At 42.8% G+C, this 14,390-nt stretch overlaps 1 protein-coding gene across 1 annotated transcript; it reads left to right on the top strand.

Moving 5' to 3' along the window:
* The first annotated feature begins 994 nt into the window (after window positions 1-994).
* Window positions 995-13,839, top strand: LOC119743601 (alkaline phosphatase-like). Its single transcript, XM_038220013.1, has 10 exons — window positions 995-1,244; window positions 3,643-3,869; window positions 6,320-6,494; window positions 8,216-8,391; window positions 9,019-9,121; window positions 9,880-9,978; window positions 11,046-11,174; window positions 11,611-11,802; window positions 12,616-12,753; window positions 13,398-13,839. The coding sequence occupies exons 1-10, from the start codon at window positions 1,172-1,174 to the stop codon at window positions 13,685-13,687; spliced, it is 1,602 nt and encodes a 533-aa protein (XP_038075941.1). The 5' UTR covers window positions 995-1,171; the 3' UTR covers window positions 13,688-13,839.
* Window positions 13,840-14,390: the final 551 nt, after the last annotated feature.

Below are 14,390 nucleotides of genomic sequence, written 5' to 3'. Positions count from 1 at the left end.
TTTCCACACTTTTTGCTCGGAAACGATAGTCATGGTCGACAAACTATCTCAAAAATTATATAATGCATTAAATTGCACGGTGGCCAGGTGATTAATCATGAAAAATAGACAAACTAGACCGAAGATTTAGACAAAATATTGTTTTTCTCTCCCTCAACAGTGACTTGTGTAAACGCGGAGAAAAACTTGGCGAGAGTGCAGTCCCGGTCCAAACAGACCATTTTCCACACTTTTTGCCACAGAAATACGAGCTCGCAGTCCTATTCACAGCTTCCACATTTGTTTTCGTACAAACCCTCCAGTTCATGGCCCACAAAATGCACTCATAAAAACAAATACGAGGGCTTGACTGATGGCATGATGAAACAATACTTTAGAGAATACAACAATGAAACTAATACTATTCATGCAAAAAGGGGAAACCTCTACGAGACACGAAAACAGGCATTAGGAAAAAAAAAGGAGATTATGTTTCCACAAATAAAATGATTATAAACCTTTTGGTCTGTAACCTGTATTTGCAGAGTAAATAATTTCCCTTTGTAGCACATTCTCCCCGGACTCTAAACCTGAAAGGAATAGAAAATATTTTTCCAACCTGGGCGTCGCTGGGATTTTTCTAGAGGGGGGCAAAGCACGTTTCCCTCCAGAAATCCCTGTACTTTTTCAGCATATTCTCGATTTATCATTTTTCGAGGATGGGCAGGGACATTTGCCCCCCCCCCCCAATAAAATTAATATCAATATGACTTCGCGCTTCTTTTTCTGTCTTTTTTCCATTTTTTCCTTTTTTTTTGCTTTTCCCATGCCCCCCCCTTGCGACGCCCATGCCAACCAAAACTAAACCGCAGGAGATCCTTTAAGCCAATATAAAAAAGAGCACCATTGTTGACTCTAGCTTTCGTATCAAGGATCAACGAGTGTTTTATCGCGTCATGTTTGCAAGTTAGATGAGGGATAGCGTGAAGTTGAACAAAAGTGTAGTCACTGATAACAGAGATGTTGTAACTTACACAAGGTATAATAAACTGGTACCGACACAGGTCAACGTGCAGTTACAGTGGGCTGATCGACCTCAACTTGTCCGGTGAAGTTCGAATCGCGGGCTGGTTTCCAAACTTGGGCAGACGCTTTTTCTCAACTTCTTGCTTGTTTAGTATCGATTCCGATCATGCGATTCACGGGCTGGACGATGATTTGGCTCCTTCTGTGTCTGGCTTTTGCCGGCTGCACGTGGGCTCAGAGTAAGGTTGCGGTTCTTTTTTAAATACATGTACTTGAAATCCACCATTCAATCATTATCAAAATGCGAATTCCAATGAAAATAATATCTTTCAATTCATCTGAAAGGATCTGGCTTTAGGTTTTGGTGATTATCACAATGCTGGATTTGTTACCTTCATTATGGAATGTAATGTGGAAAATGATTAGGGCCCATATAATCTACATCCGGGTCTGGACATTAATTTTGTGCTCTTAAGAGAGGCACTTAACCAGGGTCCTTCGGATGGGACGTTATACCGTAGGTCCCGTGTGTTGTGTAATGCAATATGCGCGTAAAAGAACCCAGTAACACTCTTCGCTTAGAGAAGGGGTTTGCCCCGGTGTTTCTGGTCTCCTGATGAAACTCTACAGCAGAGTATTTAGGAGAAGAACCAACCAAGTACCAAGTACCAAGTACATCACGGTAGACCTCGTTCTAAAATAAAATACCGGCTTTAAAGCTGCTAGGGTAATAAATGGAGGGAGGGGGTGAGGCGCACTCCTCCCGAAATATATAGACGCCCACACTGAAAAATTGCTTGGGTTAATATTACCCAAGCAAAGGTGAAAACTGCAACTACCAAAAATGGGATTGTCCTTTACCCATGTTTGGGCTAGAATTTCTATTCAATTGCCCAAAACTTATGATCATACAAGACCAAATTAAATTTCTTCTGGTATGACCACAAGTTTTGGTTGAATTTAACACAAATTCTAACCCAAACAATAGGGTTTAGGACAACCCAAGTATGGGAAAAGGCAGTTTTCACCCTTGCTGGGGTAAAAATTTTTTAGTGGATCGAGTCTTTTGGGAGATCCATCTTCAACTAAAACACTTTCGATCTCAGGCTGTGCTCCGTGGTCATATAATGGGTCGATATGGCTGGCAGCCATAGGCGCCTTTACGTGCCAGCAGCCCGAGCACGTTGTAGCCGCGTCCTTCGCAACTCAGCATACCAGCTGCGAGTAAGGATGATAAGCCTCCCAAATTATTATTATAAATTATTATAATTATTATTATAAAACAGGGTTTGGCTTAATAATCAACTCTTCCGCTTGAATTTCCCGGAGTTGAAGGTTTATCGGCTACAAAATAAACTTGGCAACTCCCTTGGTGCAATAACCGAACCGGCAGTGACCATAGTGGCCGGAACCTTGACTTTGGACCCGAAAGTCGCAATATTGTCACACGCCCTTGCTTGCATGGTTGTGCATATGCCTGCGATGCATGAGTAATGGAGTCCCACGCGTGATCACAATGTTGCTGGTTTCTGTACGTACTCAGTTGAATCAATAAATATAGACGCAGTATCATCGCACTAAATCTGATTTGTTTCAGTTCAACTGTTCAACTGAAATTAATTATTCATTGGTTATCTATTAGTTCTTAAGAATTATACTAAAATTTCGTCGACTGACAGGATGGTTAATGCGGGTCGATGTTCAACGGGCCCAATATCGCGTGCACTGTGCTCGTAAATTTACGGACTCCGTAAAGTGAAACATTATGTATTTTCGGGATAATTTTATAAGGGTCTGTTTATTATACGGAATGAAACAACTTTTCCGGAAATTTTGCTGCCAGCACGAAAATAGCGTTCCGTTTTCCTGCAGCAAAATTTCCGGGGAAAGTTTTTTTCATTCCGTAAAATAAACAGACCCTTAACATTGAGTTTGGACATATGTACACGGTTGTGGGTGAAATAACAAAACCTACTTAGATGTATCATATTATGTGTAGGTGTTTTGGCCGATGTGGTTGATTGTAATCACGCTAATTAGCATAATTAGTATTTGCATTTACGGAAAGTCCGTAAATTTACGCCGAAAATACGGAATATTTCACTTTACGAGGTCCGTAGAATTACGGGCACTTTTAACAGTGTGCGATATGCCAAAAGGGAAGATCAAGAAAGAAAATTTTAGTTGCTATTATGGAAACTACGCATTATGTGCCCAGTTTCAGGGCCCATTGTAAGGGTTTTGGGCCTTGGTTTTCATATCCCTCGTTCATATCAGAACTCTCTATACCATTTTGGGGTTCACATTAATGCTCGAGGGGGCACATTTATGTCCGAGGGGCACTTGGGTAAATCTAAGGGGAAATTGCCCCGCCCTCTCCCGGTTCCGCCGCCCCTGGTGGTAGTGTATACTTGTTTGCTTTATGGTATTAACTCTATGTGTAATAATCTTTCGAGAAGAATTGTGATTTTAAAGAGAACCAGTTAGTTGTAAAACTCGACGTTTCAACTAGTGTGTTCTGATCATCTTCAGGAGAGAGCTGCAGGGGTGGATGATGTTGTATTGTGGGCTGAAAGAACGCGTGGGATATGGGCGCGATTATGATCCTATGATTTTGTTGGTCGGATTTGTCTTTAGATGCTCAGTTCTGGAACATCCAGGCCCAGGACACGCTGCAGAAGGCCCTGACGAGGGAAGCCAGCCTGAACCGCAACGTGGCCAAGAACATCGTGTTCTTCCTCGGGGACGGCATGGGCGTCTCCACCGTGACGGCAGCCCGGATCATGAAGGGGCAACAGGCCGGCATGACCGGGGAGGAGACGGTCTTGTCCTGGGAGAAGTTCTCCAGCGTCGCCCTGTCAAAGGTTCGGTAACAAACCTTAGGCCTATCCGTTGTTGGAATAATTATCACCGCAGACAAAACAAACTGATACCTTCTTTCTAACTTGGACGCCGAGTGTCGCAGTTAACTATCTCGCCTTTCATCTCAATTATATGGATGTGTTTATGGAAGTGTAGATAGGACATGGTTAAAAATAAAACTAATTCGTTCGTACGAATTACTTATTTTTAACCATGTCCTATCGACAATTCCATAGAAAATGTCCACCGCGACCGATGTAAACAACCGGGTTTTTCCTCAAGAAACGGTAAGACATTAGGTTAGTTTCCATTCAACCATGAACTACACAATCCAAAACATAACATTTTTTTTTCGGTGATTTCAGGCCGTTATGCCCTTTTATGTGCAGGGTCTATAAAACATGTTATCGTTGTAGATCGCAACAAAGATCTTCCCGCTGAGCATTAAACAAAGGTCACCTGTTCAAGTGCAAAACTCACTCGGCATTTTGTTAACTTGAACAGGCTGACAACTCGTCACCTCTTTGTTTACTTTTTGTCATAATGCTGAAAAATAGTACCATTGTCGTGGACAAACAACAATTTAGATAAGATAAAGAGGTCAATTCGTGATTTCAAACAAACGGTACTGGGCTCAATTTCATAGCAGTGCTAAGCGCTAAAGGGTATAATAATAGATAAATTCCCAAGGAGATAAAATTCCTACAGACACAATACTTCCAAATTGTTTAAACATGCTCTGCATTTTCGCAGGTGTTTAGGCTGCACATAATGATTATCAATACAGCCGTCTTTCATTTTCCTTTCATGCCTTTTTTGGTGGTTTGATCAATGACTTTTGGAGAAATTCTCACCCAAAGAAGGCCATCCCTAAAACGAATGATATTTCCCAAACTGGAAAAAGTAGCCGTTTTGAAAAAGGATCCCTCCACAACATGGTTAAATAGCGACACTTTCGGATCCAAATGCATCCGAAATGCTCAAAAGTGGAAGCCCCAAGTCCAGGCCAAAGGTGCATTGCCATAATGTCTTCAATCTCCCAATTCTATGGTTCTTGGACCTCTCTAATAATATAGAGCAATTTGAATGTGTATCATGAGCTCGGCGGACGGATTTTTGGCATATTTACTTGGTTGCACCCTAAAGCACACGATCTTCTGCTCACAACCTCCGTCTGTTCCAAGGACACCGTAATAATGATGTGCAAACCCGACCCGAAATCCGAAACCGACCCGACCCGAAACCGACTTCGGGTCGGGTCAGGTCAGTTTGTCCATCTTTTCAGTTGGATCGGGTCGGTTTCGGTTTTGCATTTACTTTTTGGGGTCGGGTCGGGTCGGTTTAGCCATCTTTTGAAAAAAAATAAATAAACCGAAATAAACCGGAAAAAACCGAAACAGTTGAGATATTCAGGGGATGCTATATTATTGACAATCACTGTGACCGCAGCCCATTGTGGTTTAGCCAACGTGCGCACTATCAAGTTCCCATGGTATTAATTTCTCCAGTCGGATGGGGACTGACAGTAAAATAGATAGATTGTAACAGTTTCCATGAGACTGCGTGGTAATACCAGGCGTTTTGCGTTTGTCAATAAGCGGAGTACTGAGTATGAGAGAGAGACGATGGTTTTGCAAAATAATTCACGCAACGTGGGTAAAGGCATAAAAAAATGTTCACTTTGTCCACGCCAGGTATTCGGGATTTTTCGGGTCGATTCGGGTTCGGGTCGGTTCGGCTCTGTTTTACCTTATTTTTTTGTCGGGTCGGGTCGGGTCGGTTTGATACAGTTAAGATTGGTTTCGGTTCGGATTCGGTTTATATCTTTAATGCTTCGGGTCGGTTTGACCTGGTCAACCCGACCGATGCACATCATTACAGCTACTTCTGTTGCCAAATATCAAGCTGAAACTATTATATGGACATACAAATAGAAATCTCACTGCGCGAGCAACCGTTAGCACGTCCACTCCGTTAAATAGTGCTTTAGGGTTAGTATTTTATTTCCTAGTATAGGAAGTTCAACGTTTTGTGCTAACGTAAACGTGGAGCAGCGCAAGGAAATCGGCCCTGGCCTTAAAGGGGCAGTGTCAAACAGCACGAAAGAAAACATCGATGGTGACAGAGAAACTGTTGACGACATTAGCAGCAACAGTGATGTGATCCTCATTCGTCCATGTGTGATCCACGTTACTTTCGTTATACCTTTACAGGTATAAACTCCGCACACAATGCTGGGGTTAATGACAATGTTTTGAATTGTTAATTCTTGATGACACCGACAACGACCCAGTCGAAAGATGACAGTGACAAGAATGGGTGATGAAGATGGCGGATGATGCTGGCAGTAAAGACCACAGTGACAAACGTGATTGACCTCTCCACATTCTTTGAGTCTTCCATCGTGACGTAACATAATCATTTTGTTTTTCTTTTGGCTTTAATACGGTAGACCTACAACACCAACCGTCAAGTGCCGGACTCAGCCGGCACAGCCACAGCGTACTTCTGCGGCGTCAAGACCAAGGAGGAGATGATCGGAGTGGACGACCAGGCCGTATTGGGAGACTGTCAGTCCAGCCTGAATGCTGCAGTGGACTCGGTCATGACAGATGCAGAAAAAGAAGGTGATGTACAACAAGGGCGGATCCAGAACACATTTTTTTGGGGGGGCTCAAACAAATGTTGGTCCCCCAAGAAAGTGGGTAAAAAAATTACGGCCCGCTTAAGGGCCCCGAAGAATTTTTGGATTCTAGATGCTCTGTGGTGCGATCTGAGGCAATTTCTGACCACTTTAACCTATGTTTTTTTGAGGAAAAGATGGTGGTGTATTCATTGTCTGCCTTTATTGCGATGTCACATAAAAAAAAAAAATTGTTTCGTTTTTTTTGTGGGGGGGGGGGGGCATGGCCCCCTTTGCCCCCCCCCCCTGGATCCGCCCTTGATTTTTTCACACATGGTTTGCGCGGGTACCCGGTTCAGCAAGTTGTGCTTGAATGTACAAACGTGCAGCAGTTTCCCGCAGGCAATTTTTTCATGAAACCAATACAGCCAAGGACTACACTGAACCAAAAAAAAAAAAAGTCTCCCCTTCCAATACTTTTATGTCTAACTCAAAACCTACTGGGCACATCTTGCTTATATTGCGTGATTAGTGCAGACATTCCTTAGCAATCCAGCCATACTCTTTATTTGGCCCAAAACGGCAAAAATGTGTACGAATTTGTGCAATTTATGAATAATGATACCGAAAACAGTTGCGCTTTGTATACGTGCATGTTGCGGTTCACACTCACCTTGCTAGTGAACAAAAGTGCAACTTTTTTCGGAACCACTTGTTTAAATTGCATCATTTTGTACACATTATCACTGTTTTCGGCCAAACGAAGAGTATGGCTGGATTGCTAAGGAATTTCTCCACTGATCAGTTGTAATTTGAGCAAGATGTGCCCAGAAGTTGTTGAGTTAGACAAAAAAGTATAAAGGGAGACTTTCTTTTTTGGCCGGTATTTAACGGTTGATTAAGACCAGCTGGCTGGTCTTAATTAAACTCTTTTTTCAGTGTCACATGAAATTTTGACTCTTGTGAAATCCGGTGCCTTATACCATTTTATTGGTTGAACCTTCACAATCCTCACGTAGGCATGCGCAATACTACCAGTGAGTCAGTATTTCAAAGTCATAAATTCACACAACATAAAATTCACACTACACCGGCACAGCTGCGTTCGGTGCTACCGCGCGGTACGCGCAACGCGCGCGCCAATCTCCATAAAAGGAGTTGTTTACTAGTTACTCGCGAGAGGGAAAAAAACATAATATGACTAGAGGGTTGTTTCGAAAACATGAAGTAGGCCTAGAATTGTTGAACAAAATCGTTGGAAATGTATAATTGTTGATATCAGCATCCAGACTCCATCCGGTCTTAAACATAGTATATAAAACCGGTCAAGCATACATTTATTCGATTAGTATAAGATATGATTGAAAGAAAGAAAAGTCACATTTTAATTAAATAACAATGAACAACTAAGTGACTCGAAACCGTAGCATTTGGACCCCCGTTGTGTCCTAACGGGCCACAGACCACGCTTACCGCCTTTGGATCTAAACTATTTGAAGTTCAATCACATAATATTTTACTCACTCACGTGATATTTCTCAAGCAAGAGTATTAAGGCAAATGACTTGACTAGCCTGCAGAAGAAAACAATGCCCCCCCTCCCCGCTGCGGACTTAATGCAACTCATTGTGCCCTTCAATCTCTTTTCAAACGTGGAGGGTGTACATGTACCTCGTGAATGGAGTCCATATAATCCTAAACATTTTGTTGTTGGTCATTCTCTAGGCAAGGCGACGGGGTTCGTCACCACTGCCCGCGTGACGCACGCTACTCCGGCGTGTTTGTACGCACACTCTCCGGACCGGAACTGGGAGAACAACGCGGATGTCCCGGAGGCAGAGGCGGCGCTTGGGTGTACGGACATTGCACACCAACTGGTCACGCTGGGACAAAACATTAAAGTACGTATAACTATCCGTTCACACGTACCCCCTCACCGGCAAAGAAAGTACAGTTTGAGGTGACCGAACGACACCATCTTGCCTGACTGCAATATTTTGCCACGAAGCGCGGCCACTGCAGCGTGTAGGCGCGGCCTACATAGTAAAAATCCCCTGGTGTACGTGCGTCACACACAAGGAACGGTGCGCGCGCGTCAACTAGCGAAATATATGTGTCCCGTCCATGAGACGTCGTTGTTAGGTAAAAGGGTGCCCTCTTTTGTTGGCGCACGGATTCCATCCCTTTCTGTGGGAAATATTGTTGACACAATATGAGGGCGCTAATTATTATTGCGTCCACAAAAGTATTAATTGTGGTCCTGATCCAAGATAATGAAGTCTAGGTTGCAGACGGCATTCCCTAACGAGATTTGGTGTGACCATACTATCCACGACCCCTTTTAACTTTCTTTGTGTCACCGGCCCATGGCGCCGTCCGTGACTTCTGTGCCATCAAAACTCACCCTGCTGTTTCTCCGACAAAAACGTACACGAAAATCCAATATAGCCCATTGCACGCTGTCGTCCATTGGTATACGATTTTGGCCTCTATACCAAACAGAGTTTGTTTACATACACTTTTTTCAGGTCATTATGGGCGGTGGTCGACGGGAGATGCTACCGGACAATTTTACTGACTACGAGTACTCCGCCCTGACTGGCCAGCGCACAGACGGCAGGAATCTCGTAGGTAATGTTCAAGAGAAGGCAGGGGATTAGACAAACACACTCAACTGATTCCTAATTAAAGAGAAACGTCACTGTCTTGTATTACTTTTACAGAAACAGAGAGTTGGAAAAGGAAATGGTCTCCAGTTTTAGTCTGGCGAGAGACAAGGAAAAATGTTTGAAAAGTCGGGAGAAACGATACACAAGGATTCAATATTTTAGATAATGAACACAGCATTGTTCGGTTATATTAGGTACGATTGTTCCTTTATAATTCGATATGTGTTGCAACACAATATGACGAAATGCAAAATGTATAATTCACGTGATTGTAATAGCAGGAACACTCACTCACTCACACTCACTCACTCACACTCACTCGGTCGCCCACAGGCGGGCTCGAGTATGGCTTTTCCAAGTAATTCGGTCTTGCATGAGGGTGGCCAGTTTGTCTGTTGATTCTACACCGGTGTCTTTTTGCAGCACCCCGGTGTAAGACATTTTCGATCTTCCTCGTCTCCTGTGCCCGCGGGTTGGTTTCCAGAGAATGACTTTGCGTGCCTCCAACTCCGGGTGCAGGTAACAGTGGCCTGCTAACCACAGCCGACGGACTGCGAGTTTGCCTCCGGAGGTCGCCATATAGGTCGTCATTGGTTACGTGGTCCTCCCAGGATACATTGAGCGCCACTCGAAGAATCGGACGTCATCTTAATCAACTTAAGACTTCATTTTGTTTCTCCAGACTAAAATTGTCTTCATGCATTTGTCTGGTTTTGACAGATGAATGGTTGGCAAGTAAAGACGCTCAAACAAGTCACTTCGTGTGGAATCTGGATCAGTTCAATGAGGTGGACCCGGAGAACACGGAGTATCTGCTAGGTGAGTGTCTTCGGTGAACCATAGGTCATAGTTTGGCCTCCCCCATCCCCTTGAAGAGAGACTGGGCAAAAGGGGAACAGGCTTTGAAGAAACTCACCAGATCCGAACCACAGATCGCTTTTTAATGATGCTAGGAATTGCAATCACCTGACTGCACTTGCGGTTTCAGCTATGGAATTGAAGTGAACCTCTTGATTTTGTAATGAATAGATCTTACGAGTTGTGCGATTTGATTAAGAAATTTAAAAAACTAATACCTGTTACGTGCAAATAACATTTTTTACATAATTAAATTTCATGAAATGTGTATTTTTTAATTGATAACAACCGACCTGTCCAAGTTTTTTTTTTTTTTTTTTTAATTATTAGGCGGATCACCATTATTTTGAGATTTGTAGAATTCACTTTAGTGAAGACACCCCCACACACTCTTAATTATACAAAATTGGGTCTAGCTGTCTTCATAAACATGTCATCCAGATACAGCATGGACGACTAACTTAGTGGCTTCTGGGAAGAAATTAGGTAGCGATGAGTGGCGTTAAGTTTAAGATTCGTCCCTCATAATATTGTTCAGCAAGGACAAAGTTATGTCGCCTGCCTTTTCCCCACTTTTTTTCCCTTCTAATGTCACTGGGTAGCCCATTCAGTGAAATCCAATGGTCTCCCATGGGGCCCAGTAAAGAAAAGACAATGTGAGAATTAAGAGTTTTAGATGGAGGAAAACCAAAGAAGAATATTCAGGGGGAAACCCACAAAATCAGGTAGGGACTGAAAACCCATGTTGGCCAAGTTGGGATTCGAACCCGGGTCACAGCTGTGAAAGGTGAGGAAAGTACCGCTATGCCAACGTGACTACCCAGCTGATGGCAATACGTGGTCTTTTGGAACAAGTATTGACATTAGCCTTTTGAATTATGGTGAACACAAAAGGAGACGCTATTTTCTGCACTGTGTGCATGGGAAAACTCATTTCCTGAAATTGATCAATACCAAATAGCGCCCGTACTATTGTGTCCATCCTAACCTGAAAGGGCTCACGTCTCCTGCTTTATTTGTTGCTTTAGGTCTGTTCGAGTCCAGTCACATGCAGTACGAAGGTGAGCGCACCAACGAACCATCCATCGCTGAGATGACAGAGAAGGCCATTCGGATCCTACAGAAAGACACAGACGGGTTCTTCCTGATGGTCGAAGGTACGACCAACATTGAATGAAGAACCGTACTATTTTGTAGTAGGAGAAGGTAGCATCATCTGACACGAAAGGGCGCTGCTGAAGGCATACAAACGAAGGCGTATATGCAATTGTGTAAACGGGACTTTACACCACTAGGTGGCGTTGTCCATGTTAATCGCTTTCATTTGTTACACGATTTTCCTGATAATGACGGACGACCTTTTTTGCAACAAGAAGACTATAATTTCTTCGTTAAAAATTACAGTGTCGTTGCGCAAAAAGACTTGCTGATAATTATAAACGTCAAGTTTGGCACACAAAAAAGAAGACTCCCCTTACTAACGTCGAGTTTGCCGACAAGCACAACGCTTTGCTGACAATAACGACTGCCCCTGAATCACGGGAAAAAAACACCTGCTGGTTATTTTACCTTTCGTGTTTGCACCAATCTCAGCCGGTCGTATAGACCACGCCCACCACGATGGTTTCGCCGGCAACGCCCTCAACGATACCGTGGCCTTTGATGCAGCTGTTGCCAAGGCGGTGGAATTGACCAATGAGGAAGACACGCTAATCATCGTCACAGCTGATCACAGTCACGTGATGACTCTCGGTGGCTACCAAAGCCGTGGTAACCCTATTTTAGGTAAATACGGCTCTTGGCTTTCGATTTTCCTTTTTGCTTCTTTGTTTTTGAACAGTACATTTTGCAGTATGAAAGTCAATGGAAATTGCAGTGTACAGCCTGAATAAAAAAAACAAAAAAAATAAAAAAAAACACGACACCCAAATGTCGGGACCAAATTGTTTTAGTGAAGTTCTGCAGGTAGCACTTTTAAAATCTAGGATATGAAAGCCCAATTCATAAGCTTTCTTTTAGTGCAAGAATTATTCAAATAACTCGAGGAATTTTTTAACACAAACACCGTTTTAAACTTCTGTCCACGGATCGCAAGAAAGGTAAGTGTTCTTTCAGCAAAACGAATTAACAATATAGGGATGTATGTAAATTGACATGCATGAATGATAATTTCCTTATCATTCATTTTTTGTTCCTAAAAAATTCTGTTCCAAAATTCCACCCAAATGAGTACTGAAGCCCATCGCCATTTTGAAAAACACTATTGTAAAATAGAGCAATTTTAGGCCCAATTTCATCCTAATTTCACAGAAATACGAGTCCGCAGTCATGTTCATGGCTGTTAACCTTTTACACTTTTTTTTTTTTTTACAAACCGTCAAGTTCATGGCCCACAAAATGCTTTAATAGCAAAACAATTGAGGGCGTGCCAATTGAAATTTGGCCGTCATAGGCAATTTCGGGTCTATTTACTGGCCTGCACCCTTTGGGTTAGTACGATTTTCTTCTATAGTAGGGACAACTTTTCTGATAACTGTTAAGAAGCGCCTAAACTATTATTAGCCCCAAATCTTTAGAGCTCGATTTTGCTTGTTTCAGGTTTAGTCGATTTGAGCAGCGCGGAAGACGATCTTCCTTTCACTTCGATTGGTTACACAAATGGACCTGGTGGCATTGCTGAACAAGTCAGCTACAAGTTGTTCGGCCGAAGACGCAACCTCACTGACAACGACACAGGTGATCAATTGCAGCTGCATTCGCCATTATTTTTTATTTCTGGGGGAAATTATATAATCCAAATTAAGGCTTACTAAATGCTTGTCAAAATAGTTACACCAAGTTAAGTGTTTAGTACTCCAACTCGTTCTCAAGTACTTTTATCGTAATCATACGCGAGTACTTCTTCTGTACTCGTGCTCAAAAGAAGAAAAAAAACCTGTATTCACATTCGCGATCGTACTAACAAAAATGTTCTGTTGAAATGTGGAACTTCGTTCAGAGACAGTGTCCCAATTTGTCTACATGTAGCATATTCGCACATACAAAATGGTGCAAAATCTTTTTAAAAAATCCTGGATTTGTAAAGAGGGTTAGTGGATAACAAATAATAAATGGGACCAAAGACCTAAAGGAATGACTGGAGATTGCATGACGAGTGTTATTTCACGAATCTAAGGAAACATTGGGGATTTTCTACCCATTTACATATTTTGTTTTGTTATACTTTTAAAATCTGGCACGAAAGGCTTCCGTACAATTCTGACTTGAGTTTTATAGGAATTTTAAATTCCGAGAGAATGCCGAACTCCTTAGCTTAACATTTGTCGATTTAGTCTTCTTATTTTGTTGTGACGTTGCTTTGTTCTCTCCTCCTCCCTAAGAAAATCCGAGGTTTACACAACCGGGCATCGTCCCGCGCGAATCCGAGACCCACGGCGGCGAGGATGTGGCCATCTACGCCAACGGACCCATGTCCCACCTCTTCCACGGAGTCCACGAGCAGAACTACATCGCGCACGTGGTGCGCTACGCCGCCTGCCTGGGCAACAGGCAACACTGCGACGAGTACGTGGCACCCTGTGGCAGCGGGGCCTCGTCGGTGCCATCAGGTGGCGTTACAATGATCACGGTCTTGCTTAACTTATGGCTGGCCCTTGTTTTGCCGAAATAGCTCGACTAGGGATGTTTTCCTGAGACCTAAATGTTTCACAATGTTTTTAATCGGTGAAAACTATTTTTCATTAACTCACACATACTGAAATTTGTAACCCTGTGGAGACATTTCTTTATTCTCGTGTAGTAAAGTTTTCGAGTTTGAAAGTGAAGTTTCAAAATGCTCTTATATTAACCAGACTTAATTTCCTGGGCTGAAATTCGGACTTAATATCCCTTTTCTAAAACTCTTCCATTTGCGACGGATCAACCCACCTTGGAAATTCCTAGTTTTTGAGTAAAATACATATATCTATTTCGTGAAAACCTTGGTATTCATCTATAGAAATTGCCCTGTGGATACGTATACAATCTTTTGTTCCTTATTGTGTGCACGTCTCCAGAGGGCACGGTGTATCAGGTCAATATGAGTGCTACATTCATCTGAAATTGTGTGTTGTGTGTAATTGGTTATTAAGCAGCTTTATCGAATTAACAAAGGAACCAAGTTATATAGGCCTAAGTAAAAAAGAAGAAGTGAAGTCTGGCACGAGCCATTGTGGCCCACTAGGCTGGTGTTTATCTCCGGTTTCAGTGGTACGAAATACATAACTGGCACTATGTCTGCTCCCCTGGAAGGGATGCTAGTCCATCGCAGGTTGCTCCCCAGCTAATGCCGGTACCCGTTTATACTCCTGGGTGGAGAGAGGACAAGTGCGGAT

This window comes from Patiria miniata, unplaced genomic scaffold, assembly GCF_015706575.1.
Source record: "Patiria miniata isolate m_02_andy unplaced genomic scaffold, ASM1570657v1 HiC_scaffold_6, whole genome shotgun sequence".
Classification (NCBI taxonomy): Eukaryota; Metazoa; Echinodermata; class Asteroidea; order Valvatida; family Asterinidae; genus Patiria; species Patiria miniata.
Note: the sequence above shows the minus strand (reverse complement) of the source record. Positions and strands in the feature narration are given on the sequence as shown.

Bases quoted from the DNA above. Each gene is read 5' to 3' on its own strand.
- LOC119743601 (XM_038220013.1), top strand. From the start codon at position 1,172: ATGCGATTCACGGGCTGGACGATGATTTGGCTCCTTCTGTGTCTGGCT. The intron at 3,870-6,319 runs GTTCGGTAACAA...TTAATACGGTAG, and splicing joins CCAGCGTCGCCCTGTCAAAG to ACCTACAACACCAACCGTCA. The intron at 9,122-9,879 runs GTAATGTTCAAG...TGGTTTTGACAG, and splicing joins AGACGGCAGGAATCTCGTAG to ATGAATGGTTGGCAAGTAAA.